The 23477-nt window shown below is 66.5% G+C and overlaps 5 protein-coding genes across 9 annotated transcripts; 3 read left to right on the top strand and 2 right to left on the bottom strand.

Annotated features, from left to right (window-relative positions):
* Nucleotides 1-480: 480 nt before the first annotated feature.
* Nucleotides 481-4088, bottom strand: WNT1 (Wnt family member 1). Its single transcript, XM_058861209.1, has 4 exons — nucleotides 3851-4088; nucleotides 3328-3581; nucleotides 2877-3142; nucleotides 481-1194 (listed from the first exon to the last, which is right to left on the bottom strand). The coding sequence occupies exons 1-4, from the start codon at nucleotides 3949-3951 to the stop codon at nucleotides 706-708; spliced, it is 1110 nt and encodes a 369-aa protein (XP_058717192.1). The 5' UTR covers nucleotides 3952-4088; the 3' UTR covers nucleotides 481-705.
* Nucleotides 4089-6792: 2704 nt separating this feature from the next.
* ARF3 (ADP ribosylation factor 3) lies at nucleotides 6793-9654 on the top strand. Of its 2 annotated transcripts, XM_058861331.1 has the most exons (5): nucleotides 6793-6876; nucleotides 7642-7821; nucleotides 7932-8042; nucleotides 8127-8251; nucleotides 8666-9654. In XM_058861331.1, exons 2-5 carry the CDS (start codon nucleotides 7674-7676, stop codon nucleotides 8825-8827), a joined length of 546 nt encoding a protein of 181 aa, XP_058717314.1. In that variant the 5' UTR covers nucleotides 6793-6876; nucleotides 7642-7673; the 3' UTR covers nucleotides 8828-9654. The 2 variants fall into 2 exon arrangements, with proteins under 2 accessions (XP_058717314.1, XP_058717313.1); XM_058861330.1 differs by having other exon boundaries at nucleotides 7932-8251.
* Nucleotides 9655-11171: 1517 nt separating this feature from the next.
* Nucleotides 11172-13230, top strand: FKBP11 (FKBP prolyl isomerase 11). The gene is made up of 6 exons (XM_058861202.1): nucleotides 11172-11342; nucleotides 11784-11849; nucleotides 12394-12481; nucleotides 12563-12596; nucleotides 12685-12755; nucleotides 12826-13230. The coding sequence occupies exons 1-6, from the start codon at nucleotides 11226-11228 to the stop codon at nucleotides 13041-13043; spliced, it is 594 nt and encodes a 197-aa protein (XP_058717185.1). The 5' UTR covers nucleotides 11172-11225; the 3' UTR covers nucleotides 13044-13230.
* Nucleotides 13231-13243: 13 nt separating this feature from the next.
* Nucleotides 13244-16764, bottom strand: CCDC65 (coiled-coil domain containing 65). 2 transcript variants are annotated; one of them, XM_058861200.1, is made up of 9 exons: nucleotides 16712-16764; nucleotides 15690-15817; nucleotides 15330-15497; nucleotides 15092-15261; nucleotides 14801-14939; nucleotides 14525-14722; nucleotides 14010-14228; nucleotides 13771-13923; nucleotides 13244-13666 (listed from the first exon to the last, which is right to left on the bottom strand). In XM_058861200.1, exons 2-9 carry the CDS (start codon nucleotides 15813-15815, stop codon nucleotides 13442-13444), a joined length of 1398 nt encoding a protein of 465 aa, XP_058717183.1. In that variant the 5' UTR covers nucleotides 15816-15817; nucleotides 16712-16764; the 3' UTR covers nucleotides 13244-13441. The 2 variants fall into 2 exon arrangements, with proteins under 2 accessions (XP_058717183.1, XP_058717184.1); XM_058861201.1 differs by having other exon boundaries at nucleotides 16685-16742.
* A 216-nt stretch (nucleotides 16765-16980) lies between these two features.
* RND1 (Rho family GTPase 1) lies at nucleotides 16981-23197 on the top strand. 3 transcript variants are annotated; one of them, XM_058861333.1, is made up of 5 exons: nucleotides 16981-17148; nucleotides 17233-17320; nucleotides 19266-19375; nucleotides 21538-21672; nucleotides 22357-23197. In XM_058861333.1, exons 1-5 carry the CDS (start codon nucleotides 17029-17031, stop codon nucleotides 22600-22602), a joined length of 699 nt encoding a protein of 232 aa, XP_058717316.1. In that variant the 5' UTR covers nucleotides 16981-17028; the 3' UTR covers nucleotides 22603-23197. The 3 variants fall into 3 exon arrangements, with proteins under 3 accessions (XP_058717316.1, XP_058717315.1, XP_058717317.1); XM_058861332.1 differs by having other exon boundaries at nucleotides 16993-17320; XM_058861334.1 differs by lacking the exon at nucleotides 21538-21672 and having other exon boundaries at nucleotides 16993-17320.
* Nucleotides 23198-23477: the final 280 nt, after the last annotated feature.

Here is a 23477-nt window from a genome sequence, read left to right as displayed (position 1 = left end):
TCAAGGTGCCATGGTGATGGGCGCCGCAGCCGTGGGGACGGACATCCCGGCCGGGAGCGGCGGCAGGAATGGCTGGGATGGAGACGGGCACAGCGGGAGAAAGAAGGGGGTCTGCGGGGAGGGGATGGCAGAGAGTGGAAGGAAGGAGGAGAAAGATGGACAGACAGCAGCCAGAGGGGCTGATGGATGTGGAATGGGGTGGTGAGGGGATGGGGAAGTGACAGATGGACAGATGGACATGGGCAGCACATCCCAAAGTTTGGGATAAATTGGTGTCCCCCCACAGCTCATCCCCTTTCCCCCAGCCCCCCCAGACAAAAATCGGGGCAGGACTGATAAAAATATAATTTTTATTCTTCTCTAAAGGCTATCAATGACACCTGTAACAAAGCATCATTATTATTAATTATTATTAATTATTATCTTTAATTATAAAAACAGGGCCTGGGGCCAACGAAGCAGGGTGGGGGCGGCAGCACCAAACCGTCCACAATAAATATTTTATTTACAGCAAGAAGGGACCCCGTGGAGCCGGGGGGTGGCCGGGAAGGTGCGTGGCACTGAGCCCACCCGTGGCAGGATGGGGGTCCCTAGGACACATCCACACCCCCACCCATGGGTGCCTTCAATCCAGCCAGGCACCCGTCATGGGGGGTGGGTGGCGCAGACCCCCTCCGGGGCTGGGCAGGGTGGTCCCGGCGCGGGTCACAGGCACTCGTGCAGCACCTGGGTGTTGGTGCAGTTGAGGCAGCTGACATGGCAGCACCAGTGGAAGGTGCAGTTGCAGCGCTCGGTGACGCGCTGGGTGCGTGTGCGGTACCCACGCCCGCAGCACAGCAGCTCACACCCATCCAGCCCCGGTGAGGAGCTGTTGCAGAACCTCCCGGCCGTGCCTGCTGTGCCCATCTTCCCGCTGTAGGTGCAGAAATTGGGGGATTTCTCAAAGTAGACAAGATCATGGGGCGAGGGAGGCTTGTGGGCCGGGTTCTCAGGCTCCAAGTGATGCAGCTCCACCCTCGACGCCCGGTTGCTGCCCTTGTTGCCGTAGATGACGCGGGAAGCGCCGTCAAAGCGATCCTTCAGGACGTCGCCCACGGCACGGAAGGTGGGCAGCCGCATCCAGCAGGTGCGGACGGTGCAGGAGCCTGACATGCCGTGGCACTTGCACTCCTGGCGCATCTCTGAGAAGACCGTCTGGAAAAAGGGGGAATTTGGGGCCTTGTGAGCAGCCTGGGACGCCCCTGGGGAACACCGTGCTCCTACACCCCTCGTTTCTGCAGGGTCGCATCACGCTCGGACATCGCTTGTCCCAAACACAAGTGCAAAACCCATCTCCAGCAGTTCCCAGCACACACATGGGAACAGGCTGGAGATCTCGGTGGCCATGCTCGTCTCTGTGCCCACCCCAGTGCTGCCCACAGCCCCCAGTGCCCTCACCATTCCCCCAGTACCCTCACCAAGCCCCCAGCGCCCTCACCATTCCCCCAGTGCCCTCACCATTCCCCCAGTACCCTCACCATTCCCCCAGTGCCCTCACCATTCCCTCAGTGCCCTCACCATTCCCTCAGTGCCCTCACCATTCCCCCAGTGCCCTCACCATTCCCTTATTGCCCTCACCATTCCCCCAGTGCCCTCACCATTCCCCCAGTGCCCTCACCATTCCCTCAGTGCCCTCACCAAGCCCCCAGTGCCCTCACCATTCCCCCAGTGCCCTCACCATTCCCCCAGTGCCCTCACCATTCCCTCAGTGCCCTCACCATTCCCCCAGTGCCCTCACCATTCCCCCAGTGCCCTCACCATTCCCCCAGTGCCCTCACCATTCCCTTATTGCCCTCACCATTCCCTCAGTGCACTCACCATTCCCTTATTGCCCTCACCATTCCCTCATTGCCCTCACCATTTCCTCATTGCCCTCACCATTCCCTCAGTGCCCTCACCAAGCCCCCAGTGCCCTCACCATTCCCCCAGTGCCCTCACCATTCCCCCAGTGCCCTCACCATTCCCTCAGTGCCCTCACCATTCCCCCAGTGCCCTCACCATTCCCCCAGTGCCCTCACCATTCCCCCAGTGCCCTCACCATTCCCTTATTGCCCTCACCATTCCCTCAGTGCACTCACCATTCCCTTATTGCCCTCACCATTCCCTCATTGCCCTCACCATTTCCTCATTGCCCTCACCATTCCCCCAGTGCCCTCACCAAGCCCCCAATGCCCTCACCATTCCCTCAGTGCCCTCACCATTCCCCCAGTGCCCTCACCATTCCCTCATTGCCCTCACCATTCCCTTATTGCCCTCACCATTCCCCCAGTGCCCTCACCATCCCCCAGTGCCCTCACCATTCCCCCAGTGCCCTCACCATTCCCCCAGTGCCCTCACCATTCCCTCAGCGCCCTCACCATTCCCTTATTGCCCTCACCAAGCCCCCAGTGCCCTCACCATTCCCGCAGTGCCCTCACCATTCCCTCATTGCCCTCACCATTCCCCCAGTGCCCTCACCATTCCCCCAGTGCCCTCACCATTCCCTCATTGCCCTCACCATTCCCCCAGTGCCCTCACCATCCCCCCAGTGCCCTCACCATTCCCCCAGTGCCCTCACCATTCCCCCAGTGCCCTCACCATTCCCCCAGTGCCCTCATCATTCCCTCATTGCCCTCACCATTCCCTCATTGCCCTCACCATTCCCCCAGTGCCCTCACCATTCCCCCAGTGCCCTCACCATTCCCTCATTGCCCTCACCATTCCCTCATTGCCCTCACCATTCCCCCAGTGCCCTCACCATTCCCTTATTGCCCTCACCATTCCCTCATTGCCCTCACCATTCCCCCAGTGCCCTCACCATTCCCCCAGTGCCCTCACCATTCCCCCAGTGCCCTCACCATGCGCCCGGCCTCGTTGTTGTGCAGGTTCATGAGGAAACGCAGGTCTCGGCCCTTCTCACTGGAGTCCACAAACTCCCTCCCGAAGAGGCGACCGAAGTCGATGTTGTCACTGCAGCCCCCCCAGTGCCAGTCAGGCCCCCCAGGGCCACGGCGCCGGTAGTCACAGGTGCAGGACTCGATGGACCCCTCCGAGCACGACCGGGCCACCGAGTGTGTCACGCCTGCACTGGTGATGGCAAAGATGAATGCTGTCTCCCGGCAGCCTGTGGAGGGAGCGGGGCCTCAGGATGCTGCTGGGATGGGGAGGGGGTACCCACCGGCACCCCCAACCCTCCATCACGATGGGCTGGTGATGCCCCACGACAAACCGGGGGCGCTTTGATGAGCATCCCAACTTGGGGGTGCGTGGAGGAGTTCTGGGGACCCCTGTGCTGACCCCCAGCCTCACCCCGGTTGACGATTTTGCCGAAGATGTTGGGGCCCTGGGAGGTGGGACAGTTCCAGCGGCGGTTGCGGAACTGCCACTTGCACTCCTTGATGGCTGTCTGGAGGCCGGAGCTGACGCTGTGCAGGATGCCGGGGTTCTGACGGATCAGCTTGCGCTGCTTTCGGCTCAGCAGCTGCAGGCTGGGGTCCAGCACCAGCTGCACGTTCTTGGAGTCTGTCAGCAGGTTGGTGGACGAGGCCACGTTGATGATGCCCCTGTGGGCACAGGTGGGGATGGTGACCATTAGCAGGGGGTCCCCAGCGCCTCCCTCCTCACCTCAGCCTCCCTGCAGGCTCCTCGATGTGACCGCAGCATCTTCCTCCCTGGTACCCCTGGAGGGATCCCAAACGGGGGTCGCAGCCCTGTGTCCTCCCCCCACGCCCCGTCCCTGGGTACGGGGCAGTCTCCGCTGTGCCCGTGCCAGCCCCGCCCTCCCGCCTCACCACCCCGGTGCCGGTACCGGTGCCGGTGCTGTCCGACTCACCACCACCGCCCGCTGTTGTTCACTGCCAGCGTGTTGGAGAGGGAGGAGAGGGCCAGAGCCCAGAGTGCCCGGAGCGCCAGCCCCAGCGCGGCGGCGCGCATGGCTCCGGCCCCGGGAGCCCCGGCAGAGTGCGCGGGCGAGCGGCCGTCCCGGTATTTATGGTGCCGCAGAGCCCCCGACCCGGCCGCTACATCCACGCGTGTTTCCGGACGCGCGGGGCGGCTCCGAGATGAGGACGGCCGCGGGGGGACGCGGGGAGCGCCGGGCGGGCGGGCGGGACCGGCACCGCCACCGGGCTGCAGCCGGTGGCCGGGGCGCGGCGTCGGGGGTGCGGTGCCCAGCGCACACTGACCCGGCCCTGGAGCGCGGCGTCGGGCGCTCCGTTCGCGGTGCCGGTGCTGGGGACCCGGTGCTCTGTGCCCGGTGCTCGGCACTCTGTGCGCGGTACCCGGTGTCGGTACCGGTGCTGGTTCTCGGCGGTCCGTGCGCGGTACTCGGTGCCGGTGGTCCGTACCGGCAGCTCTCCGGGGAGCCGGCACGGCTGGACTCGGCTCGGCGCGGCGGGTGCACAGCGCTCAGCACCCGGGAGCATCTTCCAGCCCCTTCCCTCTTATAGGGGCGGCGCGGAGGGTCCCCGTGGGCCGGTCCCGCCGCGCGGGGCCTCCCCGCGTCCTCGCCCTAACAATGGGGAGCGGCGGAGCTGCGGCATCTCTTACGGGGCGGCGGGAGCGGCGGCGCCGGGGCTGTCCGTCACGGCCCGGATTAGCCCGGCGGGTGGCTGCGCCCCGGCCCCGTGCCCAGAGCTCCCGGCTGCCGCCCCCCGCCTTCCCCGCGTCCCGCGCACACGTTCTACAGGCACCGGCACCGGCGGGGGGAGCCCGGCACGGCCCGCGACAGCTCCCGGCGCAAGGAGGAGCCGGTGCCGGAATAACCTGGGATGGCCCCGGACGGCTCCGGGCGCACGGAGGGAGCGGGGAACGGGGATAGCCCGGGGTGTCCCGGGACAGCCCGGGGTGCACAGGGTCAGGAGTGACGGGATCTCCCGGGACAGTCCCGGGCGCACGGGGGAGGCAGAGTTCCGTGACAACCCAGGGCGCACGGAGACCACAGTCCCGGGAAAGCCCGGGGACACCGTCCTGGGACCACCGGCTTTCCGGGGGACACGACGTGCAGTCCCCGGGGACTTGGACCGTCGAGGCTGAGTCGGCGCCCCTCCGGAGCCCACGGAAACTTCTCCCGTTCTAGTCCGTGCCCAGCGGGACGGGGCTACACCCTCTTCCAGCCGCTCGAGCCCGGGCTGTCCCGGCCTGTCCCGGCGGCACCCCGGACCCCCGTGACCGTGCCTGTGGACACCCACGGTGTCTACAACCCGTGTGGGCTCGGCACGGCCCCGCACGGCTCCCGCTGCCCCGGAGCGCCCAGTCTGGGCCGGTACCAGGTGTCGGAGGTAGGGATGGACCGGGGGGTGGAGGGATCGAGGGATGTGGGATAGAAGGAAGGGCAGGGGGTGCTCGGATGCTGGCGGGGGGAGGCCTGCCGTGCCCACGGCCAGAACACGGGCACGCAGGGCTGGTGCTGGCCCGGTCTCGGTTTGGGTACGACTCTCCCCGTCATCCCCCGCCCGAGCCGGTTGTGGGTGGGTGTGAAATCCCCAGTGCGGGTCCCGACGGGCCGGGGGGCCTGAGCTGAGTCCCCCGTTGGGGCGGGAACCGGGGGGGGTAATCCCCCCGCCGCGGTTTCCCCGGACCAGTCATGCGGGGCCGGATTAGCCCCGCTCGCCCGTCACGGCCCGGGGCCGCCGCTCACCAGTTTAATTCAAGGATGGACAAAGCCCGGGACGGCGGCAGGGGTGGGGGGCTCGCACCGGCACCCACCCGCACCCCTTCCCCCGGCCCGGGAGGAGCCCAGGGCCGACCCGGGGTCTGCTCCAGCACGGCGCTCCCGCCCCCCCGCCCCGGTTCCCGGCCGGGCCGGGCCGTGTCCACGCCCTCGGGCCTCCGCCCCGTCGGGGCTCCCGGGGCTGAGGTCAGCGGCCGCGGGGAGGCCCCGGGGCGCGGCTGGGAGGGCCCTGCCCGGGGCTGTGCCACCAGCGGCGGGGCGCAACCACGGCCCTCGCCTCCCCCGCTCCATCCCGGGACCCTCCGGCCCTCGCACTCCCTTCCCGCTGCCCCGAGCCCCCGTTCCCCCCATCCCCTCTGCTGCAGCCCACGGCAGCCCGATGCTCGGGATCCCCCCAGTCCTGGGGTGCCGCTGGAATCGCTCCCGCAGCCGTCGGGGCTGTCGGTGCTGCCCGGCGCCCCCAGGGTGGCCGCCGGTACCTGCCTGGGAGCGGGGGGCATCCATCCTGTCCCGCGGCACGGAGCAGGGACAGACAGACTGACAACGGGGACAGACAGACGTGGAAACACCCGCGGGTCCCCCGCGCCCGGTCCCGGCCCCTGCCCTGCTTGCGAGCACCGGAGCGGCCTCCGTACCGGCGGTATCGGCACGGAGCGGAGCGCTCAGCCCGTGACGGTGTTGGGGTCCCCGTCCCCCGTGAAGCACAGGGACCCCCCCCGGCCGGGACTCTGCCTCCCGGGGGCTCCTGGCGCGGGGGGGAAGAAGCGGGACCCCGCTCTCCCCGTATCCCCATCCCGCCCCGCCGGTGCAGCTCCCCTTCGGTCACGGCTCTGTCCCCCCGGTGCGGGTCCCGGTGCCCCCAGGAACGGGCTCATGGCGGGGGTGGGGGGGGGGGGGCACACGGGGACTCCCCCTCACAGCGCCCCCCCCGCACTGCTGCAGCCGTTGCCATGGTAACGCCTCGTGGCTCTCGCGATTGCACCCCCCCGCTCCCCCCCCCCCCCCCCGCCGCTCCCCGCGCGCGCCCCCGGTCCCGGGGGGGGTTGCGGGCAGCGGTGCGGGGCGGCGGGGGGAGGGGGGGGGCACCGGGCGCTCTCGCGAGATCGGCGCGATCGGGGCCTCCGCTTCCGGCGGCGGGAGCGGTGCAGAGTCAGCGGCGGCGGGGGCGGAACCGGCACCGGCACCAGGTGCGGGGGGCCGCACCGCTCGGGGATGCGGGGCGCGGGCATCGCCGTGGGGTGCGCGGGGCGACGCGGGGGGGTCGGCACCGCACCGGCGCGGGGGGGCTGCGGCGCGTTCCGGGGTGCCCGGTGCGGCGGGGGCGCGGAGCCCCGGCGGGTAGGGGGTCGTACCGGGGGCGGGGAGGGGGGGGAGATGCGGTGCGGTGCGGCGGGGGCGGGGGGCAATGCGCAAGGGGGGGGCGGCGCAGTGCGGGGGGGGGAGGCGGGGGTTTGGGGGCGCGCTGCGATGGGGGGGTGGTAAAGAGGGGAAACGGCGAATTCGGGGGGCGCGGGGGCTGCGGACGCTCGGGGGGGAAGGGGCGCGCTGTGGTGCGGGGGAGGCGATAGGGGCCTCCCCCTCCGGCGAGGCTGCGGTGATCGGGGCATCGTGTGGAGGCTGGGGGTGCAGAGGAGGGGTCGGGTCCTGGAGAGCTCTGCTCCCCTCCGGGAGGGAGACAGCCCTGCCTCAGTTTCCCCCAGTGCAGCATCCTGGGCTGTCCTTTAGCAGGATCCCCATCTTTGCAGCCCCCAATATCGAGCTGCACACAGAGACACCCCCATGCGGTGCGCGGCCCCCTTCCCAGCCCCTTGCCTGGGCTCCCCCAAGCCCTGCATTCCCCCCGGGACATGAGGATCCCTGATCCCTGCAGCCCCCCCCCAAGCACGGGGGACCCCTCAGCCCCACCCCTGCAGATTTCAGGGCCTCCCCCAGCCTGCCCCATGCCCCCGCAGGATCCGGCCTCGGAGCCAGCGCCGCCGTCACCATGGGCAACATCTTCGGGAACCTGCTGAAGAGCCTGATTGGGAAGAAGGAGATGCGGATCCTGATGGTGGGGCTGGACGCTGCTGGGAAGACCACCATCCTCTACAAGCTCAAACTGGGGGAGATCGTCACCACCATCCCCACCATCGGTGGGTGGGGTTGGGGGGGCACTGAGCAGAGACCGCTCCCCATCAGGGCTCCTTTGAAGGGGCTGGTGGCTCCCCGTGCCTCAGTTTCCCTCCGCTGTCGCTCCCCGCAGGCTTCAACGTTGAGACAGTGGAGTACAAGAACATCAGCTTCACCGTGTGGGATGTGGGTGGGCAGGACAAGATCCGGCCCCTCTGGAGGCATTACTTCCAAAACACCCAGGGTAGGTGTCTCAGGGGGCACGGTGGGGGGACTTGGGGAGCAGGGTGGCCACAGAGAGCCCTTCAGTGTCCGCTCCTCTCCCCAGGGCTGATCTTCGTGGTGGACAGCAATGACCGGGAGCGGGTGAACGAGGCGCGGGAGGAGCTGATGCGGATGCTGGCGGAGGATGAGCTGCGGGACGCCGTCCTCCTCGTCTTCGCCAACAAGCAGGTGGGTCTGGGGGCGGGGAGAGCCCCGTGGTGGGACTGAGACATCCCCAGGGTGGCAGGGCAGCTGTCACTGTAGGACTTCCTCTGGCATCAAGGCTGGTGTCAAAGAGGCTGTGTGACAGAAGCAGCTCCATCCCTGTGGCATGAGGGATGGTGGAAGCCCCCAGGACCATCCCCATGGCACCAGGGCTGGTCTTTAACTCGCCCTCTGACCACCCCTGTGGTGTCAGGGCTGGTGCCTCACATCCCCATGGCAGATTCCTGCTCCTTCCTGTAGCATCAGGGCTCATGATGGTCCCCTGTGGCAGAGTTGTGCCCACCCCCATGGCATCAGGGCTGGTGCCAGCCCCCGTGGAGGGGTCGGATCCATTCCTGCAGTGTCAGGCCCCTGTGTGACCTCCCTTGTCTGCTCCAGGACCTGCCCAATGCCATGAATGCAGCAGAGATCACGGACAAGCTGGGGCTGCACTCCCTGCGCCACCGTAACTGGTACATCCAGGCCACCTGTGCCACCAGCGGGGATGGGCTCTACGAGGGCCTCGACTGGCTCGCCAATCAGCTCAAGAACAAGAAGTGAGGGGGGGTCCCCCTGTGCCCCCCCGGCCCCCCTGGGCCATGCCAGGGCCCCCCCCGGCCGCCCCCTCCCTGCCCCGGTTGGGTTTTGCTTTCTTCTGGCACCGGTTGCTGTGGGGTTTTTCGCCTTTTTTGGGGTCCCCCTGGTTCCCCTCGGATCTCGTGTGTGCGTGCGTGGAATTAGAGCTCTATATAACGCCCGGGGGGGCAGGGGCAGAGCCCCGGGAGGGTGGGATGGGGGCTGGGGGGCCACCTCGGCACTGCCCTGCCCAGGGGGGCCGGGGACACCCTGTCCCCATGCATGTCCCTGCACCCCTCGCCTTCCTCTGGACCAAATGTGGGGGCAGCAGGGCCATGGGGGGGATTTGGGACTACATACCTCCCCTTCCCTCCCAGCACCCCCTCCCGGCCCCGTGTGCCCCCCTGGGCGTCCCACACGTCCCCGGCCCCCCCATGTCACTTCGAGGCAGGTCTCCTCCCCGCAGCGTGACCCCCGCAGAGGGGGGGGGTGCGGGGCTGCCAGGACCCCTGTGGTCCCCCTGGCCATGCCCCCCTCCTCGTCCTGGCCGCCTGCCCCCCACCCCATGCCAGCATAGTGATTGTATGTCCCTGCCCCTCACGGACAGATGGTGTCCCCCCACCCCAGCCCGTACTGTGCCCCCCTCCCCAGCACCGTATTTATACCCCTGGTCTGTGCTTGGTGTGACGTGTCGCTGCGGCTCTGCCCTGTCCAGGGACGTGTGTTCTCAGCCCCCCCTCCCAGCCCCCTGCGCCTGAGACGGTGGGTGACCTCCCCTGACCCCCCCTTGGATATTAAACATGTTTTATGTAGCGCTGCCCCTCGTCTCTTCTTCCGCAGCCCCCCCAGCGTGGGGGTCCCGCGGAGGGGACGGTGATGGACAGCTCCGGGCTGGCTTTAATTAGAAAGAGCTTAACGGAGTGGGGGGGGTGAGGTGGGGCTGGCAGGGGGCAAGGGGGGCTCCCCCCTTCCCAGGCTCATCTTTAGGGGAATATTGGATGAAATGGTAAATCCCATTAGCGCTAATCCCAGCTGGGGCGTGGGGACAGTGTCAGCGCTGGGATGGGCGCGAGTGGGACTTGGCCCCCCTCGCCCACCACCCCTACCCCATGTCACCCCCCCGCACGGGTTAACGGGGATGAGTCGCATTTGGGGCCAGCGCTGCCATCCCATGGCCGTGTCCCCTCTGGATTGGTGGCTGGGGGCTGTTGGCCGTGTCCGTGCCACCAGGGTGCTGTGCCGGGAGCTGCAGAGCCAGCGCCAGGGCCTGGGGTGGGGGTGACCGGCGCTCCCCAGTGGGCTGGGACCCCTGGAAACGATACTGGGGGGATGACCGGGGCTCTGGGAGCTGCACTGGGGGGCTGCAGTGTGGATGACCGGGACTCCCCCGGTGGGTGGGAGCAGCGGAGCCGGCACCGACGCGTTCCCACCGGCTGGACCGGCGGCTTTGTGTGGCGAGGGCTGACCCGGCGCCCCTAATCCCATTAGCGCCCCGGGCCCAGCCGCCAGCCCGGCTTCCCCACCTCTCGGCAACCGAGGCTGGTATGTGGGTGCGCCGGTGGGGCCAGCGTGCCGATGCCGTCGTCCGGGAGCCGCACCGTCGTCACCGTCGTAGGGCTGCACCGGGGCCGGTGACACCAGTGCCGGCAATGAGGCCATCCCCCGGGAGATCCCGCCGTGTGCCGGTGTGACCCCGCCAGACCGGGGGGATTCCCTGTGTCCCCAGCTCTGCCCTAAGGGCTGGGTATCCCCAGGACGGGGGATCTGGGGCAGGTTCCGTCCCACCGGGTTCCAGCCGGCCTGCGAGGCCCGCAGCCCGGGCTCGGGGCTCGGCTTCCCTTGTCTTGCACAGCCGGGGCTGGAAGAGCTGCAGAAGTGCGGGGAGAGGGAGTGACCTGCACCCGTGGGGTGCTGGAGAAGGGTTCTGGACTCGGGGAGGGGTCCTGGCCCCCGCTCGGTGCCGGTTTCCCCGGGCTGTGCTGCCGCCTGCTGGCACCGGCGGCGCCAGGACACCGGGGCTGCACCCAACGGGTGCCCGGGACGCGACCCCCGGCCCGGACCCCCGGCCAGACCCTCCGCCTTGACCCCCACTCCGACCCTCACCCGGAGCCCCCGCTCGGTGTGGGCCGAAGCCGCCGGGACGGTCCCCGGGCAGGGGCGGACCCAGCTCGGGCCGGGGTCCGCACGGAGCGCGGGGCTCGCGTGGCACCGGGCACCGAGGCCGGTCCTGAGCATCCTCCTGTCCCCAACTCCGCGGCGGCCCGGAGAAGCTGCGGGTGCCCGTCCCGGGGCCGGTCTCGGTGTTGGGGCGGTCCCGGGGGCGGGGCCCGAGGTGGGGGGCGGTCCCGGTCCCGGTCCCCGTTCCTCCGCCGCCAGCCCGGCCATGCCGTTCCCCGCCGCGCTGCTGTTCCTGGCACTGCTGCTGCCGCCGCCGCCGCTCTCCCGCGCCGCCGAGAGCGAAACCGAAACCGGCGCCCGAGAGCTACGGCTGGAAACGATCGTGAGCCCAGGGGGGACGGGGGAACCGGGGCTGCGCGGAGGGCACCGGGCACCGGGGACCCACGCGGCCCCCTTGGGCAGGGAGCTGGGACCGGGGCGGGACCGACAGGGAACGGCGGCACCGGCGGGACACGCGTCACCGGCGGGACGGTGCTGCTCGGGGGGCACCGGGGAGTCCGGCCTGGGCACGGGGCGGGGGGGGAGGCACCGGGAGGCCCGGGCTGCAGCGGGGGCGAGCCACGGGGCACCGGGAGGACCGGGCTGCGATGGGAGGGCACCGGGAGGACCGGGCTGTGGCGGAGGACGGCGGCGCACCGAGGACAGGGGGCTCGGGCGGGGGGATCGGCTCTCGGAGCGCTCGGGGGACCCGTGGGCACGGGGGCTGCGTGGACCCCGAGGCGAGGGGGCCCCGTCCCGGCTCCCCGTGACCTCCCCGTTGCAGGTGCCCCCTCCCGAGGGCTGCACGGAGCTGTCGGCGCCGGGGGACACGGTGCACATCCACTACACGGTGCGGGCGGGAGGAACACGTCAGCACTGCGCTCCGGCGGGCGGGGCGGGGGGCACCGGCACCGGCACCGGCACCGGCGGGGAGCCTCAGCCGGCACCGGGGCGGTACCGGGGGTGGTACCAGGGTGGGCAATGGGGCGGTACCGGGGTGGGAAATACCGGGATGGTGCCGCGGTGGAACCGGAATGAGCGCAGGGGTGGTACCGGGCTGGGCATGAGGACAAGGGGGTGGTGCCGTAGCGCCACCGAGACCGGCATAGGGGCAGCCCCAGGATGGGCTCTGGGTGGCACAGGGGTGACACTGGGGCTGGCATGGGACAGCCACGGCACTGGGATCAGCCCGAGGATTACCTTGGGAGGGCACTGGGAGCGGTGAGAGTTTCCCAGAGTGACATGGAGTGTAGCGGGACTGGGATCAACCCAGGGATGGCACAGAGGGGCCACAGGGACTGGGATCAGCACCAGAGCAGCACTGGGAGCATGCTGGCAGCCACAGAGTGCCAGGGCTGTGTCCCCAGGGGTGACCTGTGGCCATGTCCCCACAGGGCAGCCTGGAGGATGGCCGGATCATCGACTCCTCGCTGAGCCGGGATCCCCTCCAGGTGGAGCTGGGCAAGCACCAAGTCATTCCCGGTGAGTGAGGGGCTCGGGGGTCTGCGGGTAACCAGGGTAATCCCGACCAACCCCATTCACCCTTGCCCCACTCTGTTACAGGTCTGGAGCAGAGTCTGCTGGACATGTGTGTGGGGTAAGTGCTGATGGGGACACGGGGATGGGCAGTGTCCCCCCGCGTGTCCCCACCACGATTTGTGGCACCAATGCTCTCACTGTGGCAGGGAGAAGCGCAGAGCCATCATTCCCCCTCACTTAGCCTACGGCAAGCGGGGCTCCCCCCCCAGCATCCCAGGTGAGCGCAGCCCCCAGGGTCCCCGTGGGGTCTCTGAGGGGTCCCCGCTCAGGCTGTGCCCCCCTCGCAGGTGACGCGGTGCTGCGGTTCGAGGTGGAGCTGGTGGGGCTGTCCCGGGCCAGTTACTGGCAGAAGATGGTGAACGAGGTGGTGCCACTGCTGTGCCTGGGGCTGGTGCCAGCACTGCTGGGGCTCATTGGGTTCCACCTGTACCGCAAGGCCAGCAGCCCCAAGCTCTCCAAGAAAAAGCAGAAGGAGGAGAAGAGAAACAAAGCCAAAAAGAAATAAAACCTTCCTCTTGGCATCTGTGGCTGCTCTGTGGCTGCTCTTCCTGAGACAGTGATGGGCACAGAGCAGTGGGAAGGGGCTGTGCACCCATCAGTTCCCTGCCTGCTCCAGGGCCTCAATGGGTCGTGTCAGACCCGAGCAGGAGGTGACAGACTCAATGAATCCCAGAAATAAGATCCTGGAGCACATTTTCAGGCAGTTTTGCTTTATTAAGGCTTATCCAGGCAGTGACAGTCCCTGGAGTCCCCAAACACCAGGCAGGTCCTTGGTCTGCCAGGGAGTTTCAGCTGGAGCTGGTGGAGCCAGGAATGGGGTCCCGGTGGTTGACCCCTCCCCAGAGGCTCTTGGGGTGCTCCATGCCCGGTGTCCCTGAGTGTGGCTTCCCCACCATGTGGGGCTCATTTCTTGGGATGTGGCTTTTGCTTGATGGTGAGGATGGGGTGGGGGTTTCTGGGCACCTTCTGGCTGACTGCAGCCCCTGACAGGTACTGCTGGAGCAGCTTACGCAGGTGCTGGTTCCTGTTTGCCAGGGCCGCCCGCGCCTGCTCCAGCGCCTTCTCCTCCAGCTTCGCCTTGTTGAACCTCTGCCAGAACCTCTCCAGCCCCATGTAGTCCTTCATGGCCTGGGGAGAGAGTTTGGGGTCTCCAGCCTGTCCAAGCACCAGCTGGGTGATCCCCAGGGCCGAATCACAGCCCTCGTTCCTTCCACACAGCGGGGCCTCCTCACCCGTGCCAGAGGCTCAATGGGGGTCTCCTCCAGGACCCTGAGGGCCTTTTGCTGCTCTGACTCAGACAGTGAGGAGGGGTAGAAGGGCAGCACCTTCTCCTCCTCTGTCTCCAGCCTGCGGCACATCTCAGCCAGGCGCAGGATGCGTTGGGCCTGGGGGGACACGCCAGGAAGGGCAGGTGGGAAGGGACAGCAGGACACTGGGCCCCCACATCCCCACTCAGCACTGCCCAACTCACCTTCTCCACCACCTGCTGCAGCACCTTGAGGGTGGCACTGCACTGGCAGGTGAGCGTCACCAGGTGGGTGTGAGCTGTGGCCCCGGCCTGGCTGATCTGAGCCCGGAGCTTCTGGAGCTTCTGGAGGGCGTGATCCTTATCCTCCTGGATGTGCTGGCACTGCTTCTCGCTCTCCTGCAGGTGAGCCGCCATCTGGTCCCTAGTGGCTGTAACCAAGTCCTGGTGAAACAGCAGGTTGGGTATTGGAGAAAATTCCTTCTTGGAAAGGGTGGCCCAGCATTGAAATGGGCTGTTCAGGGCAGTGGTGGAGGCACCGTCCCTGGAAGTGCTCAAAAAACACATGGATGTAGCCCCTGGGGACGTGGTTTAGTGGTGGCCTTGGCAGTGCTGAGAGAACGGTTGGACTTGATGGTCTTAAAGACTTTTCCAACCTCAATAATTCCATGATTATATGGAAAAATAGTGGGGAATGCGGGTGACCCCACTCCCACAACCACCCAGCACCCTGCCAAAACCTGGAGCTTCTGCAGCTTCTTCGCCTGTACGTCAATCTCTCGGGAACTCTTCTCACATTTCCTTTTCAGCTCATCGAACTCCACCTTCTTCTTCTCCGTGCTCTGGGCGTAGCTCCGCCGGGCGCTCTGGATCTGGTCCCACAGCCCCTCCAGCCTGGCCACGAGCTGCAGCCGGCTGTACTGCTGGTCCTGCCAGCACTGGGGACACACAGGTTACACCCCAAAACCTCCCTTGCCAGCCCTAAAAGCCCCTCGATGCTCCCTTGTGCCCCCTGCCTTGTTTTTGATGTCGTCCCGGGCGCTCTGGAAGTTCAGCAGGGCCTCGTGGTCATTCCTGGCGTGATCCTGCTCCGTGGCCAGCGCCATGTCCTGCAGGCAGCAGCTTTCCCACTCTTGTTGCTTCAGAATGGCCCTTCTGCGGGGACACATGGCAGGGCAAAGGGGTTTCCTCCCTGACAGAGAGGCTGCAGGGATCCCTGTGGGGCCAGGGGAGGCTCAAATCCATCCCAGGAGAGCCCATGGGTGCCACTGCTGCCCCATTTCCCTTCTCCCCCTGAAATTCCACACCTCTCAGCCTCAAACTCGGCCTCCAGGGCGCCCACCTGGGCATTAAACCCTTCTTCCAGGTAGCCCAGGCGGCAGCGCTGGAGGTGCAGCAGTTGGTCCATGAGGTGCAGGTGGCTGCTCAGGGCTCGGTTCTGCTGCTCCTCTGCCTCCTCCAGGTCCCTGACCAGCGTCTGGGGAGGTTTTGGGGGGGTCATGCGTGTTCCCTGGCACCCCCTCACCCCACCAGCCCCGCAGCCACCTCAATGACGCCATCCTTGCAGTCCATGACCCGTGTGAAGGTCTGGCTGAGGATCTCGATGTCCTGGCGCAGCTCTTGGTCCTTGGTCTTGCGCTGGGCCAAGCGCCAGAGCGTGTGGACCTTGTGGAGACCCCACATGCTGCTCTGCTCCTCACGGGACAACTTCTCCTGTGGAGGGGCCGTGGGAGGTGGGAAAGGGGCAGGAGTGGAGCTGGGGCTGCCACTGGTGCCAGGGGGTGCAGCAGAACAGGGGCAGCACCAGCCCTGGTGGGGATGATGGGGGCATTTGCTGGGGAAAGGTGCTTTGGGGGCTTAGGGAGTTTGGAGGCGATCAGGAGAGGCTGCAGTGGGGTCCCAGACCTGCAGGAAGCGAGTGAGCAGCTCCCGTTTGGCTTTGGCCGCCTCCTCCTCAGCCAGCGCTTGTTTCTGCATCAACAGCAGCTCGGCCTCGGCTGCCGTGAGGGCAGTGAAACGTGGCCCCGCCATGGCTGGACAAGGGGATACGGCAGAAGGGGTGGGCTGATGCCCGGGGTCTGTGTGGCAGCCCCTCCACAGCCCCCCCAAGGCCCGTTCCTCCTGCTCATCTCCACCTCCTGCTCCAGCCCCCCTCACACTGTGGGGCACCCCCACACGCCATAACCCTCTGCCCACCCCCATCTCCCTCCTCAGGCTCCCCAAGGCCCGTTTCCTTGCTCACCCCTAACTCCCCCTTCACTTGGGAGTACCCCAGACCCCACCAAGCCCTGCTCATCCCCATCTCCCCTTCCAGTGACCCCCCTCCACTTGGGAGTAACCCAGACCCCACCAAGCCCTGCTCGTCCCCATCTCCCCTTCCAGTGACCCCCCCTCCACCTCGGAGTACCCCCAGACCCCACCAAGCCCTGCTCGTCCCCATCTCCCCTTCCAGTGACCCCCCCTCCACCTCGGAGTACCCCCAGACCCCACCAAGCCCTGCTCATCCCCATCTCCCCTTCCAGTGACCCCCCCTCCACCTCGGAGTACCCCCACACCCCACCAAGCCCTGCTCATCCCCATCTCCCCTTCCAGTGACCCCCCCTCCACCTCGGAGTACCCCCACACCCCACCAAGCCCTGCTCATCCCCATCTCCCAGTGACCCCCCATCCACCTCAGAGTACCCCCAGACCCCACCAAGCCCTGCTCATCCCCATCTCCCCTTCCAGTGACTCCCCCAGCCCCGTTTCCCATCTCCCTCCCCAGGCCTCCCCCAAGGCCCATTTCCCGCTGCCCATCCCCATCTCCAGAGCCCTCCCAGGCTCACCCCCGCTACTTCCCAAGCTCCGCCAGCGCCCACCGCCCCCTTCCCACCCCCATCTTCTCCTTTGGGGTGTCCCACCCCCGTTTGGGGTCCCTGTCCCGGTACCGGTCCCGCTCCCGCGTCCCTCCGGTCTCCCGGCAACGGCCGCTTCTGGCCGGGGGCGGGGCCTGGGCGCCACTTCCGCCCTGACCCGCACGGGCGCCCCCTGGCGGGCAAGAGCGCGCTCGCACCCCCACGGGGCGGGTCCCGCCGGTTCCGCCTCTCCGCTATTGGCCGGCGCTCCGGGACTCCCCGCGGTGATTGGCGGACGGGCGCCGCCGTGGGCGGGCCCTGGGGACGGCGGGGTATATAAGGGCGCTGCGGCGGCGGGGCGCAGGGCGGTGGGTGGGTGAGAGCAGGGGGGTTCTGCGCGCGCCGCCGCCATGCGGGAGCGGAGGCCGGCACCGGCCGCGCCGGTCCGGTGCAAGCTGGTGCTGGTGGGCGACGTGCAGTGCGGCAAGACGGCCATGCTGCAGGTGCTGGCCAAGGATTGCTACCCCGAGGTGAGCCCAAGATCGGCACCGGGAACCGGCAGCGGGCACCGGCAAAGCGGGCACCGGGCGCTGACGCTCTTGGTGCCATTGCAGACGTACGTGCCCACCGTGTTTGAGAACTACACGGCGTGTCTGGCCAGCGAGGAGCAGCGGGTGGAACTGAGCCTCTGGGACACCTCCGGTACCGGGGGGAGACGCGCGGTGCACGTTCGGGGGGCCGGCGGGGGCTCCGGTACCGGTGGAATGCGGCGGGGGCTGCCCCGGCCCTGGCGGGGGTGATCGGGCTGTTTGCTGGGGAAGGTGCATTGGGGTTTCGGGGGGTGGTGAGGCTGCAGTGAGCGGGGGGTCGCTGCAGTGGGGTGGTTTGGGGTCCCGGGGGTGTTTTGGGGACCTGCAGCTCGGGGGGGGGGGGCGTAGTGTGGTCTCGGTGGTGTTTTGGGAAGCCGGGGGTGTTTTGTGGTCCCTGCGGCGGAGGAGAGAAGCTCGGTGGCCGCGCTGGGGGGGTTTCAGGTCTAGGGTCGCATCCCTGGTGTAGGGGCGCAGGTACTCCCCAGGTGGGAACCCAGGGTGGGAGGTACAGACACACCGGGGGGGTCACAGGAGGCTGAGCCCCTTCCTTGGGGGGATCCCGGGTGGGGTCCAGGGTGCTCCCTGCGCCCTGCCTGTCAATTGGGAGGATGATGGGAGATCCCGCTGTTGCCCTTCCCTGGGCACCCCGAAGAGTTGTGGGGGTCGGGGCAGCCCTGCCCGGTGCTGCAGTGTCCCCCCCGGGCGGGGGGGGTCCCCGCCGGTCCCCGGTTGCCATGGCGATGCGCTGGCGCAGCCTCTTTGCTATTCTGTGCACGGAGCGTCTGGGCTGCGAAACCCCTCCGAGGCCTTTGGGGGGTCGGGGGGGGTGGAGGGGAGGGACATCCCGGACCCCCCCACCCCACTGACCCCTTCCCTCACCCCCCCGCGCCGCGTCCCCCGCAGTCCCGGCTGCGCTGCTGTTGGCTCCGTGTCCCCGAGGACCCCGAGGGGGTGGCAGCGTGTCCCACCCCCTCCTCCGGCTCCCCCCCGCACCCCGACACCCCTCGGTGCTGCCGGGGCTCCCCAAAATGAGGGGCGGGGGGGGTTGTTACATAAACACCGCGGGATCCATTTCCCTGTGCCTCGTGAAGCCGCGATGCGACGTTGATGGGCTGCGGGGACGGAGGTGGCGTTTTGGGGGGGTTCCAGAGCTGTGCCCCTCTCCCCGGCACGAGGGGGGCTGTGTCCCTTTTGGGGGGCTCCAGAGCTGAGTGTCCGTCTGTCCCTTTTGGGGAGCTGTGTCTGTTTTGGGGGGCTCTGTGCCTTTTGGGGGGCTCTAGAGCTCGGTGCACCCACCTCAGGCACGAATAAGGTTTGTCTTTTTTGAGGGGGTCTGAAAGTGTGTGTTCCCCTGTCCCTTTTGAGGTGCTGTGCCTGTTCCAGAGGGCTCTAGAGCTGTGCTCCCCTGTCGCTTTTGGGGTTCTCCAGAACTGTGAACCCCCATGCCGGGCAGGACTGGGGCTGTGTCTATTTTGGGGGGCTCTGTCCTTTTTGGAGGGCTCCAAGTCAGTGCACCCCACCCCGGGCAGGAGGTAGCTCTGTGTCTTTTGGGGGGCTGTGTCCCTTTTCAGGGGCTCTAGAGCTATGTCCCTATGTCCTTCTTGGGGTTCTCTAGAGCCACCACCCTGAGCAGGAGGGGAGCTGTGTCTGTTTTAGGGGCTGTATCTGTTTTGGGGGGCTCAAGAGCTGTGCAACCCCCTGGGCCTTTTGAGGAGCTCTAGACCTGTGTCTCCCACCCCAAGCAGGAATGGGGCTGTGTCTGTTTTGGGGGTCTTTGTCCCTTTTGGGGGGCTCTAGAGCTGTTCCCCCACCCCAAGCAGGAATGGGGCTGTGTCTGTTTTGGGGGTCTTTGTCCATTTTGGGGGGCTCCAAACCTGAGTCTCCCACCCCAAGCAGGAATGGGGCTGTGTCTGTTTCGGGGGTCTTTGTCCCTTTTGGGGATCTCTAGAATTGTGCTCCCACCCTGGCCAGGACAGGGGGCTGTGTCCCTTTGCCAGACCCCCTTTCCCGGGTCCCTGGGGTGGGGGTTTGAGTGGTGACACCCCCTTTTCCCCCAGGCTCTCCCTACTATGACAACGTGCGTCCCCTGTGCTACAGCGACTCGGACGCCGTCCTGCTCTGCTTCGACGTCAGCCGCCCCGAGACCCTCGACAGCGCAGCCAAGAAGGTGGGGAGGGGGCTCAGACCCTAGGACAGTGTCCCTGTGAGGTTTGGGGGGCTCCAGGAGGCGGGGACACTGATGCAGGGGGATCCCTGTGAGGTTTGGGGGGCTCCAGGATGCGGGGACACTGATGCAGGGGGATCCCTGTGAGGTTTGGGGGGCTCCAGGATGCGGGGACACTGATGCAGGGGGATCCCTGTGAGGTTTGGGGGGCTCCAGGATGCGGGGACACTGATGCAGGGGGATCCCTGTGAGGTTTGGGGGGCTCCAGGATGCGGGGACACTGATGCAGGGGGATCCCTGTGAGGTTTGGGGGGCTCAGAAACACAAGGAGACCGATCCTGTGGGGTTTGGGGGCTCAGGGATGCAGGGACACTGAGCTTGGGGGGTCCCTGTGGGCTTTGAGGGGTGGAGGGACAGGGGAACAGTGATTTGAGGTGATCCCTGCAGGGTTTGGAGGGCACAGGGACATTGTCCTAGGAGGTCCCTGTGGGGTTTGGGGGCTCAGGAATGCAGGGATGGTCCAGGAGGGGTTTCTGTGAGGTTTGGGGTATACAGGGAAATTGATCTGGGGGGTCCCATCTGGGTTTTGGGGCTTCAGGGCTGTCAGGACACTGCCCTGGGAAGTCCCTGTGTGGCTTGTGGTGCCCAGGGAGACTGAGCCAATTTCCTGCGGGAGTTGGGGATACAGGGCTGGGACACACTGTCCCTGGAGATCCCTCTGGAGGGGCTTAGGGATGTGGGGACACTGTCCTGGGGGTATCTCCATGGGGTTTGAGGGGCTCAGGGATGTGGGGACACTGTCCTGGAGGTATCTCCATGGGGTTTGAGGGGCTCAGGGATGTGGGGACACTGTCCTGGAGGTATCTCCATGGGGTTTGAGGGGCTCAGGGACATGGACACACTGTCCTGGAGGTATCTCCATGGGGTTTGAGGGGCTCAGGGACGTGGGGACACTGTCCTGGGGGTATCTCTGTGGGGTTTGGGGGGCTCAGGGACATGGGGACAGTGTCCTGGAGGTATCTCCATGGGGTTTGGGGGGCTCAGGGATGTGGGGTCACTGTCCTGGAGGTATCTCCATGGGGTTTGAGGGGCTCAGGGACATGGAGACACTGTCCTGGAGGTATCTCCGTGGGGTTTGGGGGTCTCAGGGATGTGGGGACACTATCCTGGAGGTATCTCCGTGGGGTTTGGGGGGCTCGGGGATGGGGGGACACTGTCCTGGAGGTGTCTCTGTGGGGTTTGGGGGGCTCAGGGAGGTGGGGACACTGTATTGGAGATATTTCTGTGGGGTTTGGGGGGCTCAGGGACGTGGGGACACTGTCCTGGAGGTGTCTCTGTGGGGTTTGGGGGGCTCGGGGATGTGGGGACACTGTCCTGGAGGTATCTCCATGGGGTTTGAGGGGCTCAGGGACATGGACACACTGTCCTGGAGGTATCTCTGTGGGGTTTGAGGGGCTCAGGGATGTGGGGACACTGTCCTGGAGGTATCTCCATGGGGTTTGGGGGGCTCAGGGACATGGGGACACTGTTCTGGAGGTATCTCCATGGGGTTTGGGGGGCTCAGGGACATGGGGTCACTGTCCTGGAGGTATCTCTGTGGGGTTTGGGGGGCTCAGGGACATGGACACACTGTCCTGGAGGTATCTCCATGGGGTTTGGGGGGCTCAGGGACATGGGGACACTGTTCTGGAGGTATCTCCGTGGGGTTTGGGGGGCTCAGGGATGTGGGGACACTGTCCTGGAGGTATCTCCGTGGGGTTTGGGGGGCTCAGGGATGTGGGGACACTGTCCTGGAGGTATCTCTGTGGGGTTTGGGGGGCTCGGGGATGTGGGGACACTGTCCTGGAGGTATCTCTGTGGGGTTTGAGGGGTCAGGGACATGGACACACTGTCCTGGGGGTATCTCTGTGGGGTTTGGGGGGCTCAGGGATGTGGGGACACTGTCCTGGAGGTATCTCCATGGGGTTTGGGGGGCTCAGGGATGTGGGGACACTATTGGAGATATCTCTGTGGGGTTTGGGGGGCTCAGGGATGTGGAGACACTGTCCTGGAGGTATCTCCGTGGGGTTTGGGGTGTGCTGGCACATGGAGACACCAACCCTCTGGGGTGACAGGGAGAGGGTTTTGAGGTCCCCTGTCCCTGAGAGCAGCTCCTCACCCCTCAGTGGAAGACAGAAATCTTGGATTATTGTCCCGACACACGGGTGCTGCTCATCGGGTGCAAGACAGACCTTCGGACAGACCTGAGCACCCTCCTGGAGCTCTCACACCAGAAACAGGCGCCCATCTCCTACGAGCAGGTTGGGGGGACCCAGGGTGGATTTAGGGGGGTCCCGATGGTCATGGGGGATTGGGTTTGGGGTGTCCTGGAGGTCTGATGTGGGGGTCAGTTTGGGGTGTCCCAGTGTTTGCAGGGCTGTGAGTTTGGGGTACCCCGGTGCTTGTGGGGGTGATTTTGGGGTGTCCCTGTGGTCTGATGTGGGGATTGGTTTGGGGGATCCTGGTGTTTATGGGGGTGATTTTGGGGTGTTGGGGTGGGTTTTGGGGGATCCTGGTGTTTATGGGGGTGGATTTTTGGGGATCCCGGTGTTTATGGGGGTGATTTTGGGGTGTCGGGGTGGTTTTTTGGGGATCCTGGTGTTTATGGGGGTGATTTTGGGGTGTCAGGGTGGGTTTTGGGGGATCCTGGTGTTTATGGGGGTGATTTTGGGGTGTCAGGGTGGATTTTTGGGGATCCCGGTGTTTATGGGGGTGATTTTGGGGTGTCGGGGTGGGTTTTGGGGGATCCTGGTGTTTATGGGGGTGATTTTGGGGTGTCAGGGTGGGTTTTTGGGGTACCCTGGTGTTTATGGGGGTGGATTTTTGGGGATCCCGGTGTTTATGGGGGTGATTTTGGGGTGTCAGGGTGGGTTTTTGGGGTACCCCAGTGTTTATGGGGGTGGATTTTGGGCTGTCCCAATGCTCTGACACTGGGCTGCTCGCAGGGCTGTGCAGCTGCCAGGCAGCTGGGAGCTGAGGGATACCTGGAATGCTCGGCCTTCACCTCGGAAAAGAGCGTCCACAGCATCTTCCGGACCGTGTCCGGCATCTGTCTGAGCAAAGCCCCCCCGCAGCCCCCCCGCAGCCCCCCCCGCAGCCTCTCCAAGAGACTCCTGCACCTTCCCAGCCGCTCCGAGCTCATCTCCTCCACCTTCAAGAAGGAAAAAGCGAAAAGCTGCTCCGTCATGTGAAGGGGGGATGGGAATGACCCCACACACACCTTTGGGCCCCCGCCCCAAGCCCCCGGAATGGGGTGGGGGGGCTGGACAGGGCCCTGGAGCCCCCCCCCAAAGGAGGATGGGGGGCTGCTGCCCTTCCCTCGCACCATTGCCCTGCCAGCCCCACAGCCTGGGGGGCTGCCCCCATGGGAGGGGGGGCCTGGGGGGTGTCTTCAGCTGCTCCCCAACCCCGAGGGAGCCCCTGGGGGGTTTGGGGCACACAGAACCCTGGGGACATCAACCCCAGAGGGGGTCCCTGTGGGGTTTGGGGTGCCCAGACCCCCGGGGACATCAACCTGGGATGGTCACTGTGGGGTTTGGGGGACACAGGGACACCGTCCTAGGAATCCCTGTGGGGTTTGGCGTGCACATCGTGGGACTCATCCTGTTTTCTCCCCCTTTACCCCATCCCTCATCTGCTGCTTGGCCCTGGGGGACCCTGGTGGGCTGGGGAGGGGGGAGGGGGGCTGTTTTATGGACTGTCTTTGGGGGGGGGGTGTCTCTGTTCCATGTCAGTGTTATTAAAAAGCTTATTTATTATCAGAAATATAACACCTACCTATGTGCAGCCCTGCCTGGCCCTGTGTTTTGGGGAGGGATCCTGGTTTTTGGAGGGTGCTGGGAGTTCTGGGGTGTGTTGATCACTGGTGGCACTGACGTGGGGCTGTGCTGTCACCCCTGGGTGCTGGTGCAGAAGGCAAAATCCCTGGGGTGGGGTGTCTTTGGGGGGGGGGGGTACCAAAAGAGTCCCCCCATCTCTTCTGCTGCCCCCAGACTCTGCCTTGGACCCTGTATTGTGAGTGGAGATGCAGTGGGGGTCTGGGGCTTCTGCAGGGACGCTGCTCTGG

This window comes from Poecile atricapillus, chromosome 35 (assembly GCF_030490865.1).
Source record: "Poecile atricapillus isolate bPoeAtr1 chromosome 35, bPoeAtr1.hap1, whole genome shotgun sequence".
NCBI classification, from domain to species: Eukaryota; Metazoa; Chordata; class Aves; order Passeriformes; family Paridae; genus Poecile; species Poecile atricapillus.
Note: the sequence above shows the minus strand (reverse complement) of the source record. Positions and strands in the feature narration are given on the sequence as shown.